The following is a 27,925-nucleotide window of genomic DNA, read 5'->3' on the forward strand; positions in this document are numbered from 1 at the left end:
ATGTTTCTAAAGACTTTACCTTTACTTTTTTATACCCTTCTATTTCAAAACTTTAAACCTGAAAAAGATTAGTCTCTTACCATGTATATGTGTGCCCTGTGTGTATTCTTAGTTCTCAATTCAAGACCTAAAAAGGCACAATGCAGTCAGTAACATCTGAAGGGAATTCAAGCCGTTGTCAAAATTGCCTGTGCCAATAATATACTGAAGAAAAAACTACATGTTTAAAACTTTTGTTTTTGCTGGCGTATCAGTAAATACTCTCTCTCTCTCTCTCTCTCTCTCTCTCTCTCTCTCTCTCTCTCTCTCTCTCTCTCACTTTGTGTAGTTTCTGTGGTGCTGATGCCATTTTCAAAACCATAAGGGAATTTTAGATTGAACTTGAAATTTTACAAATAAATTGTACAAGCAAATCAATAAAATAAAGTAGATGTTATTGACAGAGGTGTTATTCATATTCGTTTGTGTGTGTGAGAGTGTGTGTGTGTGTGTGTGTGTGTGTGTGTGTGTGTAAATATTTACAGCACATACAAGGTTCAAGGTTCAAAGTTCTTTATTTGTCATGTCGTCATTTGTCATGTCATTGCAATAAAATTCTTATAATTAAAATCTATAGTTCAAGTTAAGCTATTGGGCTAAAATATAAATTAGGTAATATCATTTGTGTAAACATAATTGCAAATAAATAAAGGTGAATGTAAAAGGAATGTAATGTGTGTGTGTGTGTATAATCAGTTGGTGTGTAAACAGTTGTATAAATGCATGCTATTGTACGAGATTACCTTCATAGGTTCGTTACTTCGCGTGCTCGAGTATTTTGCACAGGGGCGCGCTCCCGTGTCCGCGCTCCCGCGGTTTAGTAGTCACGTGGTCCTCTCAGATCCAATCGTTGATTTGTAACTTCGATCCAAAGCGCGCACCCGAGAGCGGAGGAAAAGAGAGGACAGAAGGCGGCAGAAAGACAAATACAGCCCAATTAACCGATTATTGTGAAACCCCGCACACGAAATACAGCCAGGATGTCAGAGGAAAAGCCAAAGGTAAGATATAAAGGTTTAAAGAGCTGTAGATTTTTTGTGATGGCTGAGTCGAGCTCCTGCCAAACCATTTCTCAGATGTGCAATATAAAATGGCCTGGTTTGCACGTTTCTCTGAATCGGCGCAGTGTTTGTTTCCAAATGAATGAGTACCCGCACAATGCACATCAATATTTACATTTACACGCGCTTATACACTGTTCCGTAGATGGAAATATGAGCTATTCTGTCCTACTATGTAAAGTCACAAAGATTGTGAGCAGAAATGTCAACTAGACAATGATTGTCATTTGCGGATTTTTTTCTTTGTCGAAACGGGACCACGTTATGTCCGCAACGCCGCAAATGCCGCTACTGCAGCAGCGACAAATAAGCGCTAATGGAGGTGACGTAACGTATGCATATAAAACCCAAAGTAACTTAGCCATGCTGTTCTTGTTGTTTTAAATGTGTCCTTGCTTGTTTTGCCTCAGTACAGCAAAACAAAACCGCTAGCAGCGTTAGCCGGAAGCTAAACTCAGAATCGGTCTTAAAGGGCTGGCGAGCCAACCACCTAGCCATGAGCTAATCATGCTAACGTTAGCATCTGACTGAAGCAGCATAATATTGTAACCTAGTTAGCGGCCTGCATTATTTTGCTCAATGTAAGTTTGTTTTGGTTAAAATATATCTACGAAACAGTGTAACATAATTCCTTTACCACACATCGTGTTTGCACTTAGTGAAATGTCTTCTAAAGTTGCAGGCTATATTAGCATGCAGTCTGGTAACGTGACTGACATACGTCTCTAATAGTGCTGTTTTTTTTTGTAGTGTATCTATTTGTAGTTGACTCTCGTGTAAGCTCCTGAATGTAATGTCTTTGGTATCTCTGTTAACTTTAACCTGCTGATAACATGATGTTAAACATGGTTGTCTCTGCAGGAGGGAGTAAAGACTGAGAACGATCACATCAACCTTAAGGTTGCAGGGCAAGATGGGTCGGTGGTCCAGTTCAAAATCAAAAGGCACACACCGCTCAGCAAACTAATGAAGGCGTACTGTGACCGACAGGTGAGCTTAAAGCCCAATGACTGATTTAAAATGTCCTCCTCTCCAACAACTCAAAACATACAATTATTTTGGATTTGCTGTAACACATCAGGCAGCCGCCCCATTAGTTGCACACTTCACCTTGCTATTTCTGTGTAACAAAAGTCCTTTTACACATTAATTCATCAATGTCTGTTGTTGCTCCTGCAGGGTCTCGCAATAAGGCAGATCAGGTTCAGGTTTGATGGCCAGCCTATCAATGAGACGGATACACCTGCACAGGTAAGATATTCTGCTCCATTCACCATTATATTCTCTTTAAACGTTGCAGAAATGATCTTTCTACATGATGGTAACACATTAGAGAAGCTTGTCACTATTGGAGACTTTCATTTAACATTGACTCAATTCAGATATTCGGCCTCTCTGAATAGTTTTAAATGATAGTTTTATATTTCCAGCTCAGCATTTTTTTTTTACCTGTTCAATTATTTATATTCACTAACTGGAATCTCTTTCCCTATGCTCCTTTCAGCTGGAGATGGAAGATGAAGACACCATAGATGTTTTCCAGCAGCAGACAGGCGGGCACTGCTAAGCCCTCCCCACCTCATTGACGGCCACCCTCAGACAACGCCATCAGCCACCTTCACTGTCCCTCCCCTCCCCATCGCTCCTCTCAGCCTATTATTATTATTATTATTATTATTATTATTATTATTATTATTATTATTATGATTTCTTCAGTTTAAAGATGTCTGTCATGGTTTTTCGTCAGTTGTATGGGGAGAGGGGGCTCCTCAGCTGTTTATGTACTGTCTCAGCCAGGACTGAACTTTTGTGCGTGTCAACAGTCTCTCCGCTGGCCAATCAGGACAACATTTCCTCCTGGTACCGCAGGCTGTGATTGGACCAACAGCACGTCACAGCTGTTCCTGGTTTGTCAGTGCTTTTCATTCACTCTCCAGTGAAAGCTTAGTATCCAGTAGTTTGTCACGGTTTTCATCCATCGGGGTCGAATGCGATGCTCCGCAAGTTTGTGCCCGGGGTCACAGTCAGTGGGCATGAAAAATGTTTTGAAATGGAAGCACTATCTGAACTTAATACACACCGCCTTCCATTTCACTTTGCTTTCATGTGTTTTTTGTCTGAATGGTGACTCCTGCTCTTCTGTCAAAAAAGGTATTTTAATTCTCTGCATTTTAGGTGCTTTTGCTAAAGAGTTCTGCAATGTTTTTGTATTTTTTTTTTCTTCTTCTTTAAGTATTAACACCCAGGGGGCTTGTTGATTTTCCAGTAAGGAAGTATCAGAATGGATGTTAGATAAAAGTTGTGGGGCTTGGACCAATACTCCAAATACCGAACTTCTGTTTCATATTTGATGTACTTTGATCACTCTAAAAGCAAACTGCAAGGTCAAAACTGTCACATTTTAAGGGAGTTTGTATTCCATTGTTATTTGCTTCCTCTTTGACGTCTACTTATTAAGAAAGGTTCTTTTATTCGCTCATCCAGACAAATTCCTATTTACGGGAGGGAAATATAATTTCTCATTTGGTTGGAGTTGGTTGGTGTCTTCCTGACTGTCTTTTTGCCAACAGTGAAGATATATACCGAGTGGGGATAAGTGTCTCCAATATTTTAAAGTTTAGAGATGGATGCATGCAGTTTGTTGCGTTATTGGGAGATCAGGGAGGCCAACCAATAGAGTTTGGGAGATAAGTGTTCTGTACCCACAGGGCCCCGTTCTTCGTATGCAAATAACTAAGTTGATGGCCCAACATAAGCTTGGAGTTTTCAGTTGGGTCAGCATTAAAATGTTTGTTGTTGAAGCAAGTAGTAAACAGTTTTCACAATTTTAATTTTCAGATTGGGCTACATCTTTCTTTAGAGGCTCTCATTGATTCGTATTGTCATAACTGAACAGGGTTTGAGTTAAGTAGTCATTAAACAAAATAAATCCAATGCAATTTTAAAAAGTAACTTGTTTGGTGTACTATGAACTCCTGTTTAGACAAATTCTTGATTTATTAAAGCTGCAAAATGAGCTCCAGTTGCAATTGGCTATATAAATAAAAACCAATGCGTCAACCAATAATTTAAATATTTGACAAAAATGTTTAAAACAGTTTTTACTGTACTGCCATCTGCTGTTTCAAATATAAAATTACATTGTGTTTACTACCCAACTCTCGTCCCTCACACAGCCATTAACAACAAGCGTTTGACAGAACTGTGTGGTACAGAGGTGTGCAAAATCTGTGTGTGATCCTGGTTTTAGCTTTCCTGTCTCACAAAATAAGAGCACAGTTATCAAGACAGCCTTCCACTTCCATTTGAAGAACTGAGTTAGCTGGACAAAAATCTTTTGAGCTGGCTAACATACAAGCTAAGCCATGTAATGTACGAAGAACGGGGCCCACTTCTTGTCATGTTATTTGTTTCTCTACTGATTTGTACATTATTTGTGGTCTTTTACTACTGTATACAATAAATATAGTTTGGTACTCAGATTTTCTGTCGCATGTATCAATTTGTGTATTAAAAAAAAATGAAAGAACTAAAATGTTTATTTTAACACTTACAATCATCTCTTGGGCTAGGATGTTTATTCTTTCTTTCTTTTAAAAAAATAATACCAAAATATACTTGTTTATAATACAAATAATCATAAGTCAGCTTTATAATTATAGAAAATATCCTTTGTTGACCAGAATTTATCCAATCTATTTTAACAGTTAACTGAAGGAGCCTGCACTACATCCTCTGGAAGCTCCTTCCATGCCTTCACAGCACAAAGTTTAAGCAGGTAAAAACTGAATGAATCTGTTACTCTATATATATTTTATTCATTTTATAGGACAAGGACACAGAACTAACTGATGCCGCATCATTTATAGCCTAAACTAGCTTAATATGACTGTCCCTTGATGTGCTTCTTTAAAAAGACATGAGTTTTTTTTTTTTTTAAACTACAAAGCCTTTTTAAATGGAACCATTTAGGCTCGCTGCTGTACTGTACATTTTGTCACTTGTCAGCACATGGCTGTCATTGAATTATATATAGTTGGTGTGTGGTCCATTATGCAAGACAGGGTTTCAATTCCCACTGAGGCCCTGTCTGCTAAAAATGTATGCCCAAGTACTTGAGATGGAAACACCGCCTGTCTTGAGGAAAATCAACAGCTAGGTGGTGCCAGTGAACTATGATAGTCATAGTCTCTGTCTGTTTGGTTTAATTATGTCATAAAACAACTTCCACATAACACACTTAAAAATATTCACCGAAACACACACAGAAAACAGATTCAAACTGATGTGAAACATGGGCATGCAGACACAGGTAATTACTAAAAGCAATAAAGGAGTTCTGCATAAAATTGAAAAATGGCACTGGATTTAAACAAAAGTTAAAATAACTTATTTCCATAGTGTCCCTGAACCAAAAACTTTAGACTTCACTTAGAGAGACAAAGGAACACTAAATTGAATGCAACAGGCTATAAAAAGATATGTTGACGTATGATAATTCGGCCTGATTTAGAACCTTAGATCTCATCTGATACACTGAGTGAATGGTTAGGTTATTCAGTACAACTGGAACAGTGATAAGACTAATAGCAGCAGTCGATGAGTCAAAGCAGGAATAAGGAAAAGCATGTGCATGAGTGGACAATCTACATTTACTTTTCTGCATCCAGACAGGTCCTTCTGAAACTCCATGCCTTGCCTGGAAGGAAGCAAGATTAATGAATGGATAGAGGGGAAAGAGTTGATATCTGGTATCCTGATCTGTGTGCAGTCTATGATCTTAATGTGGGCGAGAAGAAGAGAGACAGAGTGCATTTGCCTTGTAAATGTGCTGGTCGGTGGATGAGAGGATTCAGAGAGATCTGACACAAGCCGAGATGCCGACGTCTCTCTCTCTCTCTCTCTCTCTCTCTCTCTCTCTCTCTCTCTCTCTCTCTCTCTCTCTTGTATTTAAGAGTCAAATTCCTACGATTTACAAGTCAAGTCAACTTTATTGTCAATTCTGCCATATGTGACAGACATACAGAGCAATCGAAAATATGTTTCTCCCCGACCCACGATGCAATAAGGACACGTACAACAAGGATAATATAAAAGATAAGTAATATGTATAAACCCCCAATTCAAGCAGGTTAAATAATTCAATAAAAGTATTATTTGCAAATTTAATTTGACCCAAGCACTCTTTCTACTTTGCCATTGTGTTGTTTGCCTAATTTCACTGTCCTGAGACTTCAAGCAATATTTGTAGATCTTTTAGGATTGGTTTGAGACTTTAATAGCTGGGTTTATGCACATACCTCGGTTTATCAGGTAATAAACTATGGGATAACAGCTAATATGATAATAGCTCATACCCATCTATCCATTATTAGTGGACCAAAGGTCACATTGTTTTTAGTTTGCCTTTTAATTACATTTTGCCTGCTGAGGCCCCTTTCATGTAATAGATGTCTGGAGGAATTTGTCTTTTGACAGAATTGTTTTCATACTACATTAAAATGTTCTGCTTGTCTGTCAGTCAGTCAGTGTGTCATATATAAGCATGCACACACATACACACAGTGGAGCAGCTCACCCCTCTGGCAGGTCTGTGTCATCAGAGGCGGTTGAGGGAGGATGAGTGACAGGCTGGTTAGTGATTTGCATGTCTGTGGTGTTTAAAAGGAGCTGCAGGTGCAGGGTTCTCCACACAGATGAATGGATTCTTCTCCAAGCACAGATGCTCTGGGTTTCTTTTTCTACTATTTGTGAATCTTAGGTAGCCAGCATAGCCTTTGATGACGTTAAAGAAAGTTTGTTGGCTAGACATTTTTCTTTGGATCTGAAAAGGCTCACTTGGATCAATATGAAGAACACACAGTTGTCTGGTGTGTATTGTCACTTAAGATAGAGACAAAAGGAGCAACACAGAGAAAAACGTTCGAAATGGAGACATTCGTACCAGCTGCCAACTGAACCAAACAGGCTTTTTGGGATGACATCGCTCATATTTGTGCACTTTCTTCTCCTGGGGTTAAGGGTCATTGGCACCACCACAGACACATGGAGACGCTGTACAGGTATCGTACCTGTTTTATTCTATTTTAACCTCAGCTTTCCTCTCTATTACCTCAGCTCACTTCAACACATCGGATGTTCAGTTAATGATTATTCAGAGGGATGGTTTACGGGTTCATCTAAAAACCTGGGAAACCCCTCCAGCTAAAATTCTTTTGGATAATTCCAACTGTCTGTGTCTGCTTACAGTACAGTGGGTGTATTTGTGTGTGCAGTATTGCTAGAATATTAACTTAAATTAATATAAACACACAAGTACAGACATATGCTGCTGTTAGGATTCCACAATATACATCAGAATATCAGGACGAACATGGTGCATGTTTATCAGATGCCTCATCAATTCCACAGCAATTATCTTCTATTATTCTCTTCTTTTTTAAATAACAACCCCTCCTAAAACCTCCTGTAGCTCCACTGCCACCTGGGGCTATTTCTCACACACCAAAGGGGGTCAGGGACTCCAGCATGCTATGACATTTATTGATTTATTAGTTTATAGCAGTTGTTCCCAACCTTTTTAACGTGTGTCCCCTTAAAACAAAGCTGCTTGTGACCACTATATTTCCTATGACCAGTGGTAGAAGAAGTGTTCAGATCCTTTACTCAAGTGAAGGTACTAATACCACCACACTGTAAAAGTACTCCATTACAAGAAAAAGCCCTCCATTGAAAATCTACGAATAATCAGGAAAATGTACTTAAATTATTAAAGGTAAAAGTACTCAATGTGTCATGGCATCAGATTATTTTACTGATAAGTAAAACTTATCAGTAATATAAGTATCAGTACCTACTAAGTGCTTATTGTGTGAGCAGCTTTTTATATGTGCTGTAACTAACGATTATTTAAAAGATTTAGATTATTTAGATTAATCTGCTTGCTATTTTCTCTATGAATCGCTTGTTTGGTTTGTAAAAATAGAGAAAATGGTGAGAAATGTTTGTCACAATTACCCAGAGCCCAAAGTGAAACCAATCATTGTTATTTACAAGATTTTGCATGAAAAAATAAGTACAAGTACCTCAAAATTGCACTTACTGTAACTACAGTACTTACTCTGATTCCACCAATTCCTATGAATTACTTTTTGAAACCTGTAGAAAAATCTTAATTGAAACATAATTTGAGTATCAGATCATTTGATTGAGTCTTTGCTATCTTATTTATCATCTCAGGTTCATGCAGATTGGATTTTGTCGACCCCAAGCTTAGGAACAGCTGGTTTATAGTATAGCAATTTCTACATAAATAGGCTCAAGCTGTAAAACAACCTCCCTGACCTCTTTATTTGCTTATTGTCTGCAGATTTACTCCCTCTGGATCTTCTGTCTTTTGTCCTTGAGAGGGACACCTCCAAACTCGTACCAGGGGTGCACATGAAGCAGGCTGGAGGAGTAAGGGGCGTGCATTTCTCAAGCCCTCATAACTCCATGAGCTTTCCTTCCTCCCAGCTGCTGGTGAACTGCGACCTCTTCCCAGAAGAATTCTCCATTGTTCTGACGCTAAAAGTCAGTAGCATTGTGCCCAAGGTGAGCATCCACGTTTGTCAGAAACACCCAGTACTGAATGCCACTGGTGGAAGAAGTACTCCGATTTTTGACTTAAGTGAAAGTACCCGTACCAGAGTGAGAAAATACTCTGTTACAAGTAAAAGTCCTGCATTCAAAATGATAGTTAAAAGCAAAAGTATAGAAAAATATCATCTAAAAATACTTATAGTATCTAAAGTAAAAGTGCTGATTATGCAGCATTGTGGCTGTGGATGTTATTTAAACTATTTTGTATATTTTGCGGTAGCTTTATACACTGCAATGCACTGTACTTTATAAACTCATTGAACGTTTTTAAACTCTTAATCTTAAAAGTAACAGGTAGCTATAACTGTTAAATACATGTCATGATTTGAAATATACATTTTCCTCTGAAATGTAGTGGAGAAGAATACAAAATTACATATAAAAACATAAAAAAATATGCAATTGGAAGTATAGGGTTGCAATTTACAACTATTTTCATCATCGATTAATCTGCTGATTATTATCTCGAATAAGCAATTTATCTCAAAATTGTACTTAGGTACAGTGCTTGAGTAAATATATTTTGTTACTTTTCACCCCTGCCAAATACAGTGTGTCTGAGTGGTTCTCCCCATTTGCCTTTCAGAGAAATGAATACATCTTTTCGTTAATGGAGCCAAAAAAAGTAGAGAAAAAAAGAGTGGGGGAAGAGGAAGAGGAGAGGGATAAAGGGAACATTTTGCAAAGGAATAAAGAGAGGGGTGTCAGTGGAGAAGAGAAACATGGAGAGAGGGAGAGGCGAGTCGAGAGTAATGAGGAACGTGGACGGGTCATCCTGGGACTGAGGCTCTCGAGAAAACGTCTGCACTTCCTTTTTAGAAGTCACAGAGGGGTGGTAGAGCGTTGGGTGTTTCGAGGCGACCGACTGGCTGACAACCAGTGGCACACTCTGGTTTTAGTCGTTGGTAGTCATCATGTCAGGCTCACAGTGGACTGCAGTTCACCCCTGGAAATGTAAGTTGATATTTTCTTACTTGCTTCTCTCTGTTTTCTGTTTTCTGTTTGGGTGGGTGCACTGTCTGTCTCCCACCATCCTCTCTTCCTGTCGCCTCTGAATTCCCTTGAGGGATAATAGATCCTTCACCACAATGCAATGGCACTACTCCAAATCTGCTCAAGCCCCACAGCCATATCACAGTGGCCTGACAGTATGTGATAGATGTTTTTTAGTGGAAACTCCCTCTGGCGCACAGAGGGGAGGAATATCAGCTCCCATATGGTGCCTATATAATACTATTCCTGTCTTAGTCCTACAAACAGAATAGACTACTTTAATTACAGATGGTTTAGGTTCATTCATAGAAGAAAAACACCATACCTCAGCTATTAGAAATAATAATTATTTAATATATTTATTTTATGGCAAACAGTGTTCCCTCCAGGCCTTTCCCCTCAGACCTCAACATTCAGGGATCGAGATTCCACATTGGCAGTAGGGGAAGATGGAAAGGCTTGTATTCAGTAAGATTTATATTTGATCATTACTTTCATTAGAGATAAGCTGCTAAAACACATTTTTTTTTCTCTGAAACAGTCCAATCGTTTCCTTCATATCTGCTGCCCCATGTACAGGGTCTGTTGCGACAGCTGGTTTTGGTGCCAGGTTTAGATGCCACCCATCACATCTGCCCCTCTTCCGACCCCCATCTAGCAGTTCTGTCAGTACCACCGCTTCTCTCAGACCTGCCTGTCATGGGGAGGGAGGGAGATGACCATGTAACTTCTTATGGTAACTTTCAGACGCATTTTACAAGACATTTGATACAGTATGATGAAAAAGACATGCCATTCATGTTTTCTTGCTTCCTTGCCTCCTTGATTGTCTGCTTATCTTTGTGTTTGGATCATGAACTGTCAGAAACAGAGGAGCGAGTGTCAGTGGGGTTGGAGCGGCCGTGCTCAGAGCCGCTACAAGGCCAGATGTGGTTCAATCCGCTCAGCAAAGGCCTCTACCTCTGCGACGGTACAGTGTGGATCACCGTGCTAGAGGGTGAGAATCCAACATCCAACCATCCGCTCATGAGCAAGATTTTACTCAGTTTAACATTCTCGCCTCTCCTTTTACTCAGATCATAAACGACTAGACTACTTGTTGGAACACCAGGTCCTCACTACCAGCTCAGAGACACATGATGTAGAGGTATCCTTCCACTTTGTAAAATATTAATGTTATTATTTGTTATATCTAAAGGCTCAAGAGAGGGAAAATATTTCATCTTTAGGGAAGTCTTGGGTTTTTTAGGATCAGGAATTACCAACCTAGGGGTCACGAGATAGAGCTATTGGGTCACAAGATGAATACAACAGTACAAAATTAGGTGTATTTTCCAGTCTTTTCTTTTCTTTCATTTTGTTTTTTTGCTTGGTGAAACACAAGATATACTACATCCTGTGACAAGGGGCCATGAGTAGAAATTGCTTTGTATTAATGGGTCACAAGAAACAAAAGCTTGGGAACAAGAGTTCTACAGCACTTTGTTCCTTTGTTCCAATTTGAGGTGTTCTGTAGGTAGAAAGGTGTCCTCAAATTGAATCTGGTTAATCTTAGTTGGTCGTGGTTGATGCTTTTCTCTGTTGCAATCCCACTTTTGATTTTCAGCATAAACATCTTGTGCAGCCTTGATTTTTCACTTTTATCTTGTGATTTTCTTCATCCATACATAGCTACATAGCTGTCCAAAAAGTACTTATTTTCATTGTTTTGTTTTTCATCCAATCTTTAGGTGTTCCAGGTACCTGGCATAGGTGTGATGGTTGCTATGGCGCATAGGTCAGCCTCTGGCTCTGCTGTCTATCTGTGGAGCCACACAGGTTTCCAGCTCTACCAGAATATCAGCACATATGAAGCTCTGGCTTGGAGACACTTCAGCATGGGAAAAAAGGTATATGACAAAAAAGAAGAGATGGGTCATGTATGAATAGAGCATGTACATCCACTTGGTCAAAGTAGTGTGGAGAGCTGATATTCCTTGTGTTTTGTTATTTTGATCTAGATATTTCTGGTGGTGTCTAACTCTGGAGGAGGGCCAGATAAGCGTCACAAATTCGAGACAGACTATTCTGTGATTTACAAATGGAGCAAAAGAAGAAAACGGTTTGTGCAGTTCCAGACTCTGCAGACCCACTGTGCACGGGACTGGGAGGCCTTTACCATCAACCGACAAACCTATCTCGCTGTAGCCAATCACAGACAAGGTAAAAACTAAATATCCATCAAATGACTTGTTATTGTTAACCTCCAGAAATCCTGGCATGATGGTGTGGCATGATGGCGTGTTGCCTTCTCTCTCTTTCTGGTTTGTCTTTCAGGTGATAAAAATCACACTATAGACAGTGTGATATACAAATGGAACAGGTTAACAAAGTCTTTCGAGGTTCACCAGCTGCTGCTGACTTCAGGGGCCTACGACTGGGAGTTTTTCACAGTCGGACCGTACCATTTCCTGGTGGTCGCAAATGCCTTTGATGGCGTGACCACTTCTGTAGACTCAGTCATCTACGTTTGGGTCAATGGAAGCTTCCAGGTGTTTCAGACGATTAAGGTATGTGGTGAACATAAAACGGCAAATAAATGGAGAATTGGCCTTTAAAAAAATGCCTGAAAAAAAACGTCTGGAAAAATTCTACCCCAATCCAGGGTAAATTTGGAAGGTGTTTGAGCGTGGGTGTAAATTAGACTTAATAGCTCTTTAATGTAGCATTTTGCTGCATGATTCATCTTCTCTCCACCTGGGCTTTGATTTCCTCTGGTGAGATGTGTATCTTTGAGATGAGATCTTGTCTGTACGCACAGAAGGAAGGGAACAGAAACGGGGAGAGATAAAAGGGTAATGAAAGAGAGATGGGGAGCAAGGAACGGGCGTGTCCATGCATTTAAGACAGGGCGCAAAAATAGAATGTGCGGTTTTCCATGATTTGCTTGAGCGATAGCAGTGCTTTGACATGTAACTGATAGTGAATCGTATATTTGAATTTAGCCACATTTGAGGAGGTAGTGTTGACACATTAATAGTTACATGAGAAACCATGAGGAGAGGATTTAGGGGAACTCCACAGCTGGATGTTAGGCTTGTTAAGAACACCGTGGGGCATCTGCAAATTAATCATGTAAAATAATCCAGAAATGAGTGGAAATATATAATTTTGGCATTTGTTTTTCTTTGTTCAAGCAAGCAATAGCCAAAGAAGTAGGTAATGTTACTCAAGTAAAAACATTGGATGGTTTCTCTCTTTGTCAATCTAGACGTTCTGCGCCACTGACTGGGAAATGTTTCAGATCGGCAGTAGAGTCTTCTTAGTTGTTGCCAATGGACACAGATTCCACGGTAACAGACCAAGTCGATATGACATCAACTCCACCATCTACGAACTGGACATGATTGGACAGCTGTTTGTCCGCTTCCAGGATATTGTCACCTACAGGTACAGATGTGCAAACACTTCAGTATGCCAGGTGCATGTATACAGACAGACATTGAGAAGACTTCCTGTGTAATAATGTGTTGTTTGCTGCCATTTCAACCTCTCGTCATCACTACATACCTTTCTGTCTCTCCAGTGCAGTGGACTGGGAGTTCTTCAGCCTCGGGGAGGAATATTTTTTGGTTGTCGCTAACTCCTTTAACGGGGAATCATACTCTCTCAACAGCATTCTCTACAGGTACTCAACTTGTCAACAACACTCCTCCCTGTGTGAAATAATTCATCCATTCTGATTGCCCTCAAACTTAGTTGTTGTAATGTAGATTTATTATCCTCCAGTGAGCCAGACTAGAGAAAGCATAGCGAGCCTACCAGCACTTATGAGATGTGAGGATTCATAAGGAACTAGTTAATTTTGGGTCTGGAGCCTTTGATGCAAATACACCTTAGATTGATTCCTCTTCTCTGTTTTTTTTAGGTGGCAGGGATATGAAGGATTTGTTCCTGTACATTGGCTCCCAACGATTGGGTGTAGTGACTGGGAGTTTTTCAGCTCTAAAGGAGAATCATATCTGATCTATTCTAGTGCCAAAGCACCTCTCTCCAAAGTGTTTAAGCTGAAAACCTACTAGGCAAAAAAAGAGTGTACATGTAGCTTTGTGCTTTGTTTGTGTGTGTGTGTGTGTGTACATGTTGTCATTTTTTGTAAGTGTCTGTATGTTCATGTGTGAGAACCATAGACTGCATGTCAGAACATGATTGCAATAATATTTGAAATGTGTGAGTGTGTTTAAGTAAATGTGCCTTTACAACTGTGCTTGTTCTCAACTTACAGTCAGGGCCGTAGTAACACTAACCATGACCTTAATATTGTTTTTGTTTCTGGGAATTTGGGGGTTTAACAACCTGAGGAGGATTTTACATTCTACAATTAAACAGAAATTGCACATGGTGGGTTTTGAAGAATGATTCTGATATTTCTTAGAGTAATTAAATATGACAGTTTTAGGCAAGAACTATTTTATTGACATTTGTTAAAAGGATTTAGGTTTTCTCCACAAGAATTACAACATAGAATATCCTAAGGTTTGAAACTTTGTTTAGACCATCATGTAAGGAGATAAAAAGTATATCATTTACAAGTTAAATATATTAATAAAATGAGAACAAATATAAAGTAATGAGAACATTTCTGAGATTTTTTGTGGGGTTACCCCACAACATTAACCATCAGTGATAGGTTAACAACTAATGTAGCCTACCTCATTTTAACAGAAATGTCACAAGCACAATATTTTTATGAGAATAGATCTGTATACTTGTTTGCATTGTCTGAAAGAAATGTAAAGCCAGCCTCTGTGAGATTTTAATCTTTCTGTAAAAACATTTAATATGAATGATATTTAACATTTTGTTAACTAAAATGTATGTTCTCATAGAAATTGGACAGATTGTTACCTATTACAAGAATTATATATATAATTATGTTAGAATTATATTGACATTACAATAAATCAGACTTTATATGTTTACATGCAAGACGAGTTGTTTATGCATTGGCTACTAACCTTCAGCTATGTTCATTTAGAGTTTGTAGGGCGCCAACAACGGTGGGTGGCAAACATACCCTGCAGGATTAAAAGTACACAAGTTTTTGTTACAAGTAATTTCGTGGCTGATTAAAAATCTTGGTGAGGTCTTTGATTGGTATGCAAACTTACACACATGGCATGGCACCCTGGGGCACATAACTGCCACCCTCTAACAAACGTAAAACATGTTTGTTCTAGAAAACTACAAGCCCAATAACTTCAAGACTAGACTTGTCGGAAATGTAATTTTTGTAGCATCTTGTTGCTGTAAAAAGAAAATATGGCTATAAACGTATTGTTTTTGGCTGTCTCATACACAGTAAATCATTAAAATTGTAATAAACCACACTTAATATGTGTATACGCATTGGCCAAGTAATGAAAATATCCTTAATTTTGAGTACGTACGTTTCCCAAGTGTGATACTACAAGAACCACAATGCACCTTTCCATTTTCCGCCAGGAAGAAACATGGCTGCCTACTGTTCACCGACGGGACTTTTATTTACGTTTCGTTTGCTATCTGTTTTAAGACAGACAGAGGGGAAACGAGCCAGTGTCAGAAGCTACATTGTGTAACAATTCAGTCGTTAGAGTTTCGGTAAGAAGACGCCATTTTTCCAATCGTAGTGACTGAGCGTTACCGTTACCGACAGCCTGATTGGTTTTTCATTTTTGCTGAGCTGTCAAGCTGCTCATCGGTGTCGGACGCGTTAGGACTGCAATTGATTTGCCTTTGTTATCGTGCTAAGCTAGCTAAACAACATAACCGCGAGCCCAACGCATATATGCCACATCCGGTAATTGTCGCTATGTTTAGCCCCGTGGAGTCTTCTTATTTCAGAGTCAGCCCGGACAGTGTCAACAGAGAACTCGGCAAAACCAAGATGAGATAGCAAGAGTGCATATCCGATTGCTAGCACATGATTTACTACTAGGAAGAGCCCCAGAAAAACTCAGAGAAAAACGGATTAAATCACTCAAACAGCATGTTTGGGAATCTTTTCGAGGAAGAGGAGGAGGAAGGCCTCTCTTCGACTGCCTTTAGGGGGAGAGTTGCAAAGGGGGGAGACGAGCCACCTCCACCCCGAGGAAGAAGCAATCTGTGCGGCATCAAGAACCAGGGGGGGACCTGCTACCTGAACTCTCTGCTCCAGACCTTGCTGTTCACCCCAGAGTTCAGAGGTAAGGCCAGATCCCATTCCTTGTGGGATGAGATTGAGGTACACCGGCGCAGTAGACAACTAGAGGGCAGCTATTTATTTATTTTCTATTTACTTATATTTGTTTGGTGTCTTTACAGAGGAGCTGTTCAGTTTAGGGTCAGAGGAATTAGGATCCCTAGAAGACCAAGAGAAACCAGGGGCCAAAGTAAGTGTTGCAAAGTGCCTGTAACTTTGACCACAGGTGTAATGTCTATATGTATTTGTGACGTGTAATTAGTTTTTTCTTAAATTTTCCTCAGGTCAGAGTGATCCCACTGGAGCTACAGAGACTGTTTGCCAGTCTGCTGCTGGTGGACCAGCAGAGCGCCTCCACCGCTGACCTCACCAACAGCTTTGGCTGGAACAGCAGCGAGGTCTGTGTCCATTATCTTAGTCAGTGGGAAGGAGAAAGAGAGGCTCAGGTTACACTTCTCATTTCAGTGATTGATTTACCTTCCAGTTATATCAGGAAATGCATGCTGAATAGGGCTTCGCGATATGGATAAAATCAAATATCACAATATTTTTGACCAAATACTTGGATATCAATATTGTTGAGTTGACTTTGTTCTTTCACCAAATATTTACACAAGGAGATTTTTGACACTTAATTACCAGTAATGTGGATACTGACTATGTGTAGAGTATGTGGAGAACAGCTAGAACAGTCTGGTAAGTTCAGAAAATTACATCACTTTACTGTAATGCAGCCTTTAAAACCAGGAAAAGACAACACATATTACGATATCCAAAATCTAAGACGATATCTAGTCTCATATCACAATATTGATTATCTATCTATCTCTCTCTCTATCTCTCAATCAATCAATCAATCAATCAATCAATCAATCTTAAGCGTAGGAAGTGGTGGGAGTGACTATGCCCATAAGAGAGAATTTCAAATATTTGCTGTGTGTAAATGTTGGGTTTAAAGTAAAGAGTATCATGCTGTGTCCAAATCTATTACTACATACCAATTTTAGAGAGGTTTTAAAAATATATACTGTATTCATAATTATAAAGTGACAGAGCTAAGTATACTCAGTTAATAAAGTCAATATGCATTCTAAATCCATTTTTAATATGAGTGATCTGTTGATGGACACTATTGTCCCACAATGCATTGCTCAAAGATTTGTTTGATTGATTCACCTGTGCAAGTCTTTTTTTTTTTTTTTTTAAACTGATGTACAAGGCTTTCTTCAAACATAATATAAACACAATATACTATGAAAAGTGTATATATAGTATGTACTGTATACCATTAGTTCATAGGATGGAACTGGGACACAGTGGATGTCTTTCTGTCCCTAATTTGATCCTTTTTCTGTTTGTTCCTCTCTCAGGGAACAAATCAGCATGATGTGCAGGAGCTGAACAGGATTCTGTTCAGTGCATTGGAGCACTCTCTTGTGGGCACCACTGGCAGTACATTTATCCACCAGCTGTATCATGGGACCATTGTCAACAGCATCGTCTGCAAGGAGTGTGGTAACGTCAGCCAGAGACAGGTGTGTCCGTGTGTACAGGTTTTTCTAGGGCTGGGTATCGTTCAAAATCTTTCGATCCGATGTCAATTTCAATACCTCAGTTTTGATGCCGGTTCCTAATGATACTTTTTTTGATACCATATGTTTTAAAATCCATTTCAACATCAACAAAAATACATTAAACACAAAGCTTTTATTTTCCACCTTAATTGTGAATCAAAACAGTTATCAAAATAAAAAAATTCTGGTAAAACTGCTCACTCAGAGTAACATTATTAAAAGTGCCTTGCCTTGCAAGCTCAGCCTGTCAGTCAGTCATCAGGGCAGAGAAACCACCATTGTGCCTGCTCACTCAGAGTAACATTATTAAAAGTGCCTTGCCTTGCAAGCTCAGCCTGTCAGTCAGTCATCAGGGCAGAGAAACCACCATTGTGCCTGCTTGTCTAGTAAGAGGAAGTGTAACGTCAACAGCACAACAAACGCTGTCTGCGTGAAGTTTAAAAAAACTGTAACTACACTTGAAACCAACCGTGACTCTATGTGACTTCAACAAAACTGCAGACAGGTGTGTGTGTGTGTGTGTGTGTGTGTGTGTGTGTGTGTGTGTGTGTGTGTGTGTGTGTGTGTGTGTGTGTGTGTGTGTGTGTGTGTGTGTGTGTGTGTGGGGGGGGGGGGTGCGTCGGAGCTCCGCTCTATGTCAATATGCAGAGAGGACAGATAAGCTTTTGGAACCAAATTTTTTTTTCGGTGCCATAAAAGTATCGACGTTCGCTACCCAGCCCTAGGTTTTTCTGTCTCTCTGACGTAGCTCCTTTTTATGAAGTTATATTCTGTCTATTAAGTCTCAGCATTACTATATGCTAAGACAAAGATGACTAATTAACCAGTTGTGTTCTTTGTGTCTTCTTTAGGAGGACTTCCTGGACCTGACTGTGTGTGTTTGTGGCGTGTCTAGCCTGCAGGAGGCTTTGTGGAAAATGTTTGTGGAGGAAGAATTGTTTGAGGGCAATAACCTGTACCGCTGTGCAAAGTGTGACAGGCTGGTCACTGCTGCCAAGGTCAGTGTCAGTTTTCAGACTGTGTCAATAAAATGTAATAATACAGTGACCCTTAAGAGATGTTAAAATTCTTATTTTCCCCTTATATTAAACAATTGAGTAGGAAGGAGCATTTAAGCTAATGTTAAAAACTTCTACTTTGTATCAACAAATTTGTTTCTCTTGTTTACATCAAAAAATATTGCATGTTTTGCTGTTTCTCACTGTATTTTACTTTACTTATTTTGTTAATTATACAGTCTGCCAAGCTGAAGAAGCTTCCTCCATTCATGACCATGTCATTGCTGAGATTCAGCTTCGACTTTGCCAAATGTGAGCGATACAAGGAGATGGGACGCTACTGTTTTCCCTTAACCATCAGCCTACGGCCATTTTGTGAAGAGGTACCTGACAGATTTGAATACAGATCGCCCTTCTTTTTTAGATCAGGCATATTTCACATAACTTTTCTTGGTTGTTGTTATTTGATACACTAAGATGTCTTGATAAATAAACTACTATGTGTTCCTCCCTTAAAGGCCGATGGCGACGACTCTGATTACTCCTACGAGCTGTTCTCTGTGATCATCCATAAGGGTGGCTGCTATGGTGGCCATTACCATGTTTATATCAGGGACATTGACCAGCTTGGCCATTGGGAGCCGCCGGTGAGAAAAAGAGAAGGAATATATATGATTAATTGCTCATTCCCCATAAAATTACTGTTAAAAACAGCTAACTGCTAATACTTAAATCAGCAGATTTTTCAGACGTTACTATTACTATCAGCAATGTAAAAAAAAAAAAAAAAAGTTTAGCACAACAAAAAACTTTTGAATGTGTGCATTAGGAAAGGCGTCACCACTGTGTTTTGTTAGGAGGAGGAATGCAAACCCAAGACTCAGAAGAAAGTCAAGGAGGAGGTCAAGCAAATATGTGAGCCAAAACTACAAGAAGATGACCCTTTGTCTGTCATCACTGCTATTATTGCACAGGTATAGTGACAGCAATTCTGAGAGCTTCCTTAGTCTGAATTTGTATGTAGTTCATAGATTTTTCTTTGTTGAGTCAGTTGTACAGCCATAGTTAATTAAGTAGGTGCTGTTTGTATCCCATCCACTAGGAGCCATCAAAGAGTGTCCTGTTGGACCAGCTGGGACAGAAACTCATGGATAAGATTGGTTCATCCTGGAGCAAAAAGTTCAGAAAACACTACGGACCCATAGGAAAGGTATTTTTGGTCTCTTTGTTTTTATGATGTTTTAATGTATAATTTTTAATATATGATTGCTGGTGTCCTTTAGGGCTCATTGCAAAATATGTCTTAAACTAATTGTTGTTTCTTTGATTTTTATTTTTTTTAATTTTTTTTTCCCTCTTCCGGTATAGTTCCTGCAGTCCCACAGTGATGTTTTCATGTTGGTGTCCAATGGTACTCGAGTGGCAGTGAAGGCAAACCCGCCAAGCCCGGTGAATGACCCCCTCGGCTCAGCAGAGCAGACCAATAACTCTGATCCTTCAACACCTTCGGACCCCGGAGCTGCTGACACACAGCCAGGACTAGACCAGAAGCCGGAGCCTGAACAAAAGGTTTTAGAGCAACAGTCACATTTCTTAGCAAGAATTCAGGGTCTAAAATTACATAAACGTACACCTACTTAATTCTGTTTTTCATCTAGGTTCCTGGTGGGCATCTTGTGATGCCTGTAATGCCTGTTTCTCACGGTGTTTCTTCCTATCTGTCAGCAGGGTAGCCACTGGTTTGATCTTAACGACTCCACAGTGACCTCCATCAGGGAGTCTGACATAGAGAAGCAGTTCCAGGGCAAAGAGAGCGCTTACATGCTGTTCTACAGAAAAACACAGCTGCACAGACCCAGTGAAGGTAATGGACACCATGTTTTGCATTTGTATTGGGGGAAAAGAGGATCACAGAAAGAGAAGAGAGTTAGAGGGAGAGATGAAATGGTTAAGTGGGGTAATTTTAAATTGGGGTAATTAGAATTATTTTTGTCATCAAGTACACAGAAGAGGAAGTCATTAGATGACTAATATGGATCTATTAAAATGTGTTTTGTGTTTCTACATTTGCAGCTCTGAACAATCCCAAATATAAAGTTCCTCTTAACCTCATCCAAATGGCTCAGGAGGAGAATGTCAAAGTGCAGAAAATGCGGTACAGAAACAAACACCTATATTACACTATAATCACATGATACTTTTGCTAGTTATAGCTAAAGCTACGTTCTGACTTACGAGTGTGACATTTCAGTGGTAGCTAAAATTCCTAAATCGGTGAGGATCAACACTCACAAGAAGAGAGTTATATGAAAATAGTTTTTCTTACATAAATTATTAATATCAGTTAACTTTGTTTCTGTTACAGCGAGGAGTTTGAAGCCACTAATAACACAGTCGAGCTGCGTCTACACCTGGCACCCTCTTTTAGGCTAGAAAATGGAGCACTGCAACCAACTGGCAAAGAGCAGAACGGAAGCACCACTCTGAGTTTTGACCGTAGAAAGACTGTGGGAGATCTTCGATTAGCAATTTACCAGGTAACTTTGTTAACAGAAATACTAGCTGTTGTGTTTTAAAACGCTAAAAGGAATGATAGAAATATCATAACTGTTTTTGTGCATCTCATTAAATAGATGCAAGAACTCTGGGAAGGCGATATGGCTCTGACTGTAGCCAGGATCCTTCCTGCAGGTCTACACATCTAACACATACGCGCTTCAATGCAACGTGAACCCTTGAAGACGAAAGAAGACATTTTACAATTTAGATAACGACATTTTGCTTTTTTTTTTTTTATTTTCTTTTTTGTTTTTTTTTTGCAGATGACAGTATCTCCCTGTACAGTGCAGGCATTTGTACAAACTCTGAATTGTTTGTGTGGAACGGCAGAGAGGTGAGTACAACCCATTCTCGTTAATCCCAATATGTTTTTATTAAGTCTAACCGTGCTCACTTGACAGGATCCCAAATGGCCGACTTGTATACTGGTTTTTATCTCTTCAGGTGCGTGGTGCGACTGTCCTAACTGGAGCAGAGTGGGAGCCAGTCCTGCTGAATGTAGTCCGTTTGGGGAATATCGGAAATCTTTTGGGAAAAGGAGAAAAAAAAAAAGATCCTGAGGAAAGGGGGTCTGCTGTAACCAGGAACATAAGGGAGGAAAGAGAAAAAAAAAAAGGGGGAAAGAAAAAAAAAAAAAAAAAAGGGGGGGGGGGGGCCCCGCGAAGAGACAACGGACGTCGTCGACGTTTAGCCAATAAAATGAAACCTCCGCGGGGGGTGGTTTTTTTCCGTGTTTTTACTAGTGTCTTCTTAACTTTGCTTAGCGTGTTCACTCTAAACGGAGACGTTGTCACTGTGACTACACCGTCTGACTGCCGCTGGCTCCAGGTGGAGTTTTCACCACATGGAGGAGGAGTAAAAGGGGATAAAGAAGAGGAGAGGAGGAAGGTCAAGGTTCCAGCTACAGGAAATATGGTCAGTAATCTTTGTGCTGCTCTGTCTGGTTGTCCTCTTTGGCTTTCCATTTAAGCATCATTGTTCTTTCTAAAAGTAATTTAGTTGTTTTTATGTGTGTCTCTCTTTCAGCTGCTGTGTGAGGTGAAACAGAGGGCCATAGATGAGCTGCAACTACAGGAGCAACTCTCAGGCAAGAAGCTCAGTGTCAAAGGATCAGAATTTTACCAGGGTTAAGATCTCAATAAATTATAATATGCCCATAATTGACCATGAAAACTGGTTCAGGACCTCCCCCCTGTTTCTACTCTCTGAAACATATATATATATATTTTTTTTTTTTTATATAGCTACAGTGCAGCATGTATATTTGTGTTTTAAAAAAAAAAAAAATTTATATTCTTATTTATACATTCCTAAATAAGCTGGTTATTTTTTTTTTTTTTTTATATCTCACTGACCAGGTGCACAGTACTGTCTGAGACAGGTGGACTGCATAGGGAAACTCCTTCCTCCAGGTACTGTGTCATTTGTTACCTGAGGGGGATTTTATTGGTGCAGACAACTAAGAACTGGAAATCCCCCTCATTTTAACAAAATATTAAGATAGGCATTCCTTTACACTGCCCCCCTCATAAAATGTTTAAAAGGTACTCCCCTTCTTTGAAGTTTTAGAACACATTTACTAAGTGCACTTGTGTTGTCTCACCCTGGTTTATCTGACAGCGTGTGAGGAGTTGAGTGTTCGCGATGCAGGGGTGCGACTCATGACCACACTCAATCTCTGTCCGGGAAATGCCCCCAAGGCATCACAGGTGCGTCTTTTATTTAAAATCTTCAATAAATCCTTTGTACCTGCAGCTGCAACAGATGAATGTCACAGTAAACCTATCCTATCCTACATTTCCAAACAAATTAAGACGGAAGAGTTACGAGCGTTTAAAATGCTTGATTTAATGTTGTTGATGTGAGATTTTCTCTTTGCTTTGCAGCTTTTCTTGCACTTCTCTGTGGGCACAGAGCCCTCTGCTGGCATGGAGATGGACATCATTGTGGAGAAAACATGTACTGTCAAAGAGGTAAGGACACTTGCTTTATGAAACATTCATTATGTGCTTGTTACATGCATGTGTACTTTTTAAAACTATTATCTTTTCATTGTTAATTACAGTGTCTAAAGGAAATGCTGGATGCTGCTGGACTTGAAGGTAAAACTAGTTTTTATTTTTTTATTTCCTATTGTACTGTATGTAACTTGCATGTACTGTGACTTAATATTTGTGCATTGAGTGTTGCTGTTCACCAAGAATATCTCTTAGCTTTTTTGAGACAGACGTTTTACTGTAGTACTTTGGTGAAATATCTGGTTGTAAATGTCATTTAAATGTGTGTTTGCAGGCACCTGTTGGCACCTAAGGAGGCTTGATTGGTGTGAGGAGGTTGGAGAGCCAATTATGGATGAGGTGAGTGGCTGACAGTGGTGTGCACGTCATACCGAAATACATTTGTTGTTTTTTGCTCCTTTTACTCTGCTTATTGGGTGTACGTTTTCACTTATATTAATGATATTTAGCACCACGTACAATTCATAGAGAGAATATTGCCTGAAAGCTTACAAAATACTAAACTGTGAGTGAAAACTTGTATACAACCAAAAACAGAGATGTATTAGAACTCAAAACCCACCCACATGACACAAAAATGTTGAGTAGTGTTTGAAATAATTTGACCAACTTTCTGCCATATAAAAATTATACAAACTGTCCCATTTATCAAAAAACAAACAAAAAAAACCCCAAAATGTTATCCTCAGGATGCTTCTCTGTCAGAACTGAAGATAAACAATGGAGAGACATTAGTCGTCACAGAAGGACAACTTCCTCCAAAGGTACTTACATTTTTTGATTTTGTCTCGAGATTCATTATAAGCGATAACTTTACCTCTCTCTTTAGCCTTTTGTTGTCTCTTTTTTTCTTTCAGGGTTTTCTCAAGTTATTTGTGTGGCTGTATCTGGATCCCAGAAATAACTCTGCACTTTCCATGGATTTTAATCACACTGACAACGGCCTCACTGAGGAACAAATGCTGGAGGTTGTGACTGCAGGCGAAACACACGGTCACTCCCCTCCTCTGGGTGCCAGCAACATAGCAGAGCTGAGAAATGCAGGACAGGTGGAGATATCAGATGAAGCCACGCTGGAGGATCTCAAGATTCAGGTAGCGTATGAAGGTTATGTGTAAATCGAAAAGCAGGAGTTGATGATCATTCGTACTGGTGAGGTAATCCTGAAACACCCCAAATGAATCCACTTGGATTCTAGTCCTTCAGTACTTAGGACCCAGAGAACTGCCCATTTCCTGTCTTAGCAGTTAATTATGAGACTAGGAGATAAATATTCTTTGTATTTACATTTTGCAGGCTGTGGGGCACTATTAACTTTTAGGAGGCCAACTCAAACTAAACACATGTAAAGGAAATTGCTTCTCTTTTCTTTTATAGAAGACTTATAATTCAGGTGATGTGCATGGGATTTTGATGTGTTTTTTTCTAACCAAATGTTTGAAGATGCTCCTTCTGCTCTACTTTATTGTCCACTTCTGTATCAGGTGTTGACGCTGCCTGCCCTTCAGGATGTGTGTGTGCCGACCACTGCGTTCATGCGTGTGTGGCAGCTTGAGGGACGGAGGCTGGCACGTATCCTCAGAGGACAACAGCTCACTCTCAAGTATGAACACTCTCCTGTCACAGCATTTATTCCTATATGTGTAATGTGATGACCACCAGTTTATTTATTATTGATACATGCAGTTGTTTTGACCCACGTTTTCTGTTTGCTTTCCTCCTGATTAGAAAATTAAAGCTGACCAGTGGCACAGACCTTTGTGTGCAACAGCTACTAAAAGAAGAAGATCTTGGGTAAAGTTTGAGCTGTCACCAGTTTTCTGCTTTATACATAATGTTATGTAGTGTCCCTCCATGATATAAGAAAGGACCCTACTTTTCCAATATATGGATTTCCCTCATTTGAAAGTTGGCTAATTTCTGTATGTCCTTCTGTTCCTAAGTCCAAAAGATGTGATGCTGAATATTAAAATGGGAGTACCAGGGGAGAGGTGTTACTACCCTCCAGAGGAGCTGGTTTGGGATGCAACCCGTGACTCTTCTCCTCGCTCTCTACGCACTTGTCTGGCTGCACATTACGGCCTCTCCCCTGACTCTCTGCTGTTGGCCAAACACCAGCCAGACAAACACACCTGGGAGGAAATATCAAACTGGGTAAGATTATAAGAGTCATTTCTTGAAAAGTTTTAGGCATTTGTGGAAATCTATATGTATACTAGCAGTCTCTTGCTCAATACACATGTTGTTGAATAAATGGTAGAGCTTCAGACAGTTTGGGAAGAACATTGGAAATAAATATTGACTGCATGTAATGTAGCAAAGAGTGGCTAACAATAGGAGAGTCAACCTTGATCATTCAGTTCATCATTTTATCAGGAACGTGTGGGATTTTTATGTCATAAGAATAGAAAGGATCCCAAAATCTCAGTATTATTGTATGTGTTGCTAATTCATTGTCACATTATCAGTAAATAATATGTCATATGTATTTTACTTTCAGAGCCAGCAGGCTTCCAAAAAGAAAAAGAAGAAAAAGGCAGAATCCTTACTGGGAGCACCATTTCACCTCAAAGATGGCGACACAATCGGCATCAAGGTATTGCTAAAACCCTGCTTGTTTTAAAAATGACTCTGATTTGTTTGAGAAACACTGAAACTATTCTTGATATTTTTCCCAGAATCTTTTGATTGACAACAACAGGGACTTCCTCACCCTGGAGGATGAACGGGGCCAGCAGAGGCTCAGAGAGCAGGCAGAGCAGCGGAGGAATGGGTGGGACTTCTTTACTTTGAGACATGCAGCTGCAGGGAAAATGCTTGCTACTTGGTGTAACAAGTGTGATCTTGGCTTCATAGATGTTATTACTTGAACTGACTGCAGAGTACAGAGAAAAACAATCTGACTTTTTATGGCAGTTTTTATTTGGAAATCTTGTGATTTACAGTGATTTATGTAGCTGTAATCCCACAGCACTGTGTCAATTACTGGTAGTTCAAATGATGCTTCATGTTATGCAACTTTTATCCAAGATCCCTTTTTGATTATTAGTTTATTTTTTTTATTTTTTTTTACCTTTGCTTCTTTTCAGAGGGCAGACTGCAGGCTCTGATGGTGTTGGACCACAGAAGAAGACTGGACCGACCAAATCCAGGAAACCAGAGGTAGCGCTGTCAATCAGTGTTGGGGTATTCAGATAGCACCCTGCTCCTAGGGGTGCATGGACAAATCAGAACTACCACATAGCACACATACACTGATGCCATGATGCGATTAGGACAATCCACTTGACGTCAGTCTTGTGCCATTTATTTCCTCATCTTTCAAAACTGATTAAAAGCGGACTCTTTTGTTGACAGAAAGAGAAGGAAGTTCATGTTGGCAATTTGATTTGCTATTTTGTAACAACTGACTGTATTTGCGTTTATATCTTTTTAACATGTTTGTCTTGCTTCCTCTCTACAATGTTTTTAAATTACAACCACCGCATGCCCTTTATTTCAACATTATGCATAATGCTTGTTTTTTTTTTCTTTTTCTGAGGCTTGTTTGACGACAGTGTGGCCTGCCTGGATCAGTAGCTAATTTGTAACATTATACTGAAAGTATGAGCCCAGAAAAAAACTGTTTCTACTTAAATTTCTTGTTATTGCAGGCTGGCACTTACTGACGTTTCTATCTCCTTACTGTTTTGTATAAACTATAGCAATCAGGGTGAAGACCATACTTGTGGCCACCAGCCAGTGGCTTTTTTTGACTTTGTTTAATAAGTTGTCCTGTACAACAAGCCACTATAGTAGGATATCTAATGTGTTTTAAGTGATGCTCATTTTTATGATAAACCTGTCACTGTGCGGCGAGAACAACAAAGTTTATCTGGTTCATGGGCTTGTTTTAGGTTGATAAAGGAGAGGAGAGATAGGCCTTAATGTGGAGAAGCCTTGGTGCTGCTCTGCCCTTTCCTACCTCACTCTCTACCTCTCTTACTCTACCTCTGCTGCCCTGTTCTGTTAGTCAACTACGGTTTAAAGTATTTCAGTAATGCTATAATTTGGCTCTTTGCATTTTCCACTTAAGGTGTGACATCACACATTAACTCTGATGAGCATTTGTTTACCCCACCCCCCCCCCTTAGAGAAAATCAAAGCACACTGTCTTCTCTTTCTCCAAAATCTATCATCAGTCAAACATCATTGTGTGTTATGTAACCATCTATGATGCCAGATGAATTTGCTGCTCACTGCTGCTTCAGAAATATACTGTAAAACAAATCCTTTCTGCCACCATTTTTCTTGATTATGTAAAAGTAAAGATCCATGAGTTGCTCCATGAGTTTTCATTGTGGAACATTTAATTTTTCATTTGCATGCACTATATGTGAACTTCAGGGAAGTATAAAGCATTCTTATTGATAATTTATTTGAAAAAGGTTACAAAATAATTGTTACTGTAAATTGTGATGTTTTTTTTTTTGATTAAGGGGAATCTGAATTTGTTATCATTTCTACGCTGCTTGCAGGTTTTGTTTCATGTATAGATCTGGCCTTAAATAGTGCCAAGAATTTGCAAGCAGTACATTTTTTTGACAATATACTTATCAATAGTGACATTTCCTTTTGTATCATTTACTAGTGTTATTGATTACATTTTTAGTGTTATTGATAAGGAATGCTCTACTGTATATGACAGTGGACATCTGTTTGTATCTGTAAAATTGTTTCTGCAGGAAATAATTTACCAACAATAAAGGTATACAGTTGTAACTGTCAGTTATGTCATGTAAACTAGGCTGAAGCTGACCACTGTTAGTTTGATACTGACTCTAACAGCTTCCTAGCCGTT

The 27,925-nt window shown here is 39.4% G+C and overlaps 3 protein-coding genes across 3 annotated transcripts; all 3 read left to right on the forward strand.

The window, feature by feature from the left end:
• Window positions 1-884: 884 nt before the first annotated feature.
• On the forward strand, window positions 885-4,582 carry sumo3a (small ubiquitin like modifier 3a). The gene is made up of 4 exons (XM_039785604.1): window positions 885-1,040; window positions 1,962-2,090; window positions 2,280-2,351; window positions 2,605-4,582. The coding sequence occupies exons 1-4, from the start codon at window positions 1,020-1,022 to the stop codon at window positions 2,665-2,667; spliced, it is 285 nt and encodes a 94-aa protein (XP_039641538.1). The 5' UTR covers window positions 885-1,019; the 3' UTR covers window positions 2,668-4,582.
• A 2,237-nt stretch (window positions 4,583-6,819) lies between these two features.
• LOC120549036 (thrombospondin-type laminin G domain and EAR repeat-containing protein-like) lies at window positions 6,820-14,605 on the forward strand. Its single transcript, XM_039785606.1, has 13 exons — window positions 6,820-7,162; window positions 8,470-8,693; window positions 9,328-9,695; window positions 10,112-10,202; window positions 10,314-10,470; window positions 10,600-10,731; window positions 10,811-10,881; window positions 11,465-11,623; window positions 11,735-11,936; window positions 12,051-12,283; window positions 12,985-13,163; window positions 13,300-13,401; window positions 13,642-14,605. Exons 1-13 carry the CDS (start codon window positions 7,078-7,080, stop codon window positions 13,793-13,795), a joined length of 2,157 nt encoding a protein of 718 aa, XP_039641540.1. The 5' UTR covers window positions 6,820-7,077; the 3' UTR covers window positions 13,796-14,605.
• A 596-nt stretch (window positions 14,606-15,201) lies between these two features.
• On the forward strand, window positions 15,202-27,846 carry usp40 (ubiquitin specific peptidase 40). Its single transcript, XM_039785607.1, has 30 exons — window positions 15,202-15,940; window positions 16,059-16,126; window positions 16,221-16,334; window positions 17,307-17,471; window positions 18,362-18,508; window positions 18,748-18,891; window positions 19,027-19,155; window positions 19,366-19,482; window positions 19,611-19,718; window positions 19,877-20,077; window positions 20,234-20,372; window positions 20,582-20,663; window positions 20,874-21,045; window positions 21,142-21,212; window positions 21,317-21,401; window positions 21,512-21,982; window positions 22,094-22,154; window positions 22,426-22,479; window positions 22,688-22,776; window positions 22,954-23,040; window positions 23,133-23,169; window positions 23,360-23,424; window positions 23,775-23,849; window positions 23,943-24,179; window positions 24,570-24,688; window positions 24,814-24,879; window positions 25,029-25,239; window positions 25,586-25,681; window positions 25,764-25,858; window positions 26,175-27,846. Exons 1-30 carry the CDS (start codon window positions 15,745-15,747, stop codon window positions 26,281-26,283), a joined length of 3,810 nt encoding a protein of 1,269 aa, XP_039641541.1. The 5' UTR covers window positions 15,202-15,744; the 3' UTR covers window positions 26,284-27,846.
• Window positions 27,847-27,925: the final 79 nt, after the last annotated feature.

Source organism: Perca fluviatilis, chromosome 20, assembly GCF_010015445.1.
Source record: "Perca fluviatilis chromosome 20, GENO_Pfluv_1.0, whole genome shotgun sequence".
Classification (NCBI taxonomy): Eukaryota; Metazoa; Chordata; class Actinopteri; order Perciformes; family Percidae; genus Perca; species Perca fluviatilis.

Excerpts from the sequence above, each read along its gene's own strand:
- sumo3a (XM_039785604.1), top strand. The coding sequence starts at position 1,020 with ATGTCAGAGGAAAAGCCAAAG. Across the intron at positions 1,041-1,961 it reads TGTCAGAGGAAAAGCCAAAG|GAGGGAGTAAAGACTGAGAA; the intron begins GTAAGATATAAA and ends TTGTCTCTGCAG. Across the intron at positions 2,091-2,279 it reads AGGCGTACTGTGACCGACAG|GGTCTCGCAATAAGGCAGAT; the intron begins GTGAGCTTAAAG and ends TTGCTCCTGCAG.
- LOC120549036 (XM_039785606.1), top strand. The coding sequence starts at position 7,078 with ATGACATCGCTCATATTTGTGCACTTTCTTCTCCTGGGGTTAAGGGTC. Across the intron at positions 10,471-10,599 it reads TGACCATGTAACTTCTTATG|AAACAGAGGAGCGAGTGTCA; the intron begins GTAACTTTCAGA and ends ATGAACTGTCAG. Across the intron at positions 11,937-12,050 it reads TGTAGCCAATCACAGACAAG|GTGATAAAAATCACACTATA; the intron begins GTAAAAACTAAA and ends TTTGTCTTTCAG.
- usp40 (XM_039785607.1), top strand. The coding sequence starts at position 15,745 with ATGTTTGGGAATCTTTTCGAGGAAGAGGAGGAGGAAGGCCTCTCTTCG. Across the intron at positions 21,983-22,093 it reads TTCCAGCTACAGGAAATATG|CTGCTGTGTGAGGTGAAACA; the intron begins GTCAGTAATCTT and ends TCTCTCTTTCAG. Across the intron at positions 25,240-25,585 it reads GGGAGGAAATATCAAACTGG|AGCCAGCAGGCTTCCAAAAA; the intron begins GTAAGATTATAA and ends TTTTACTTTCAG.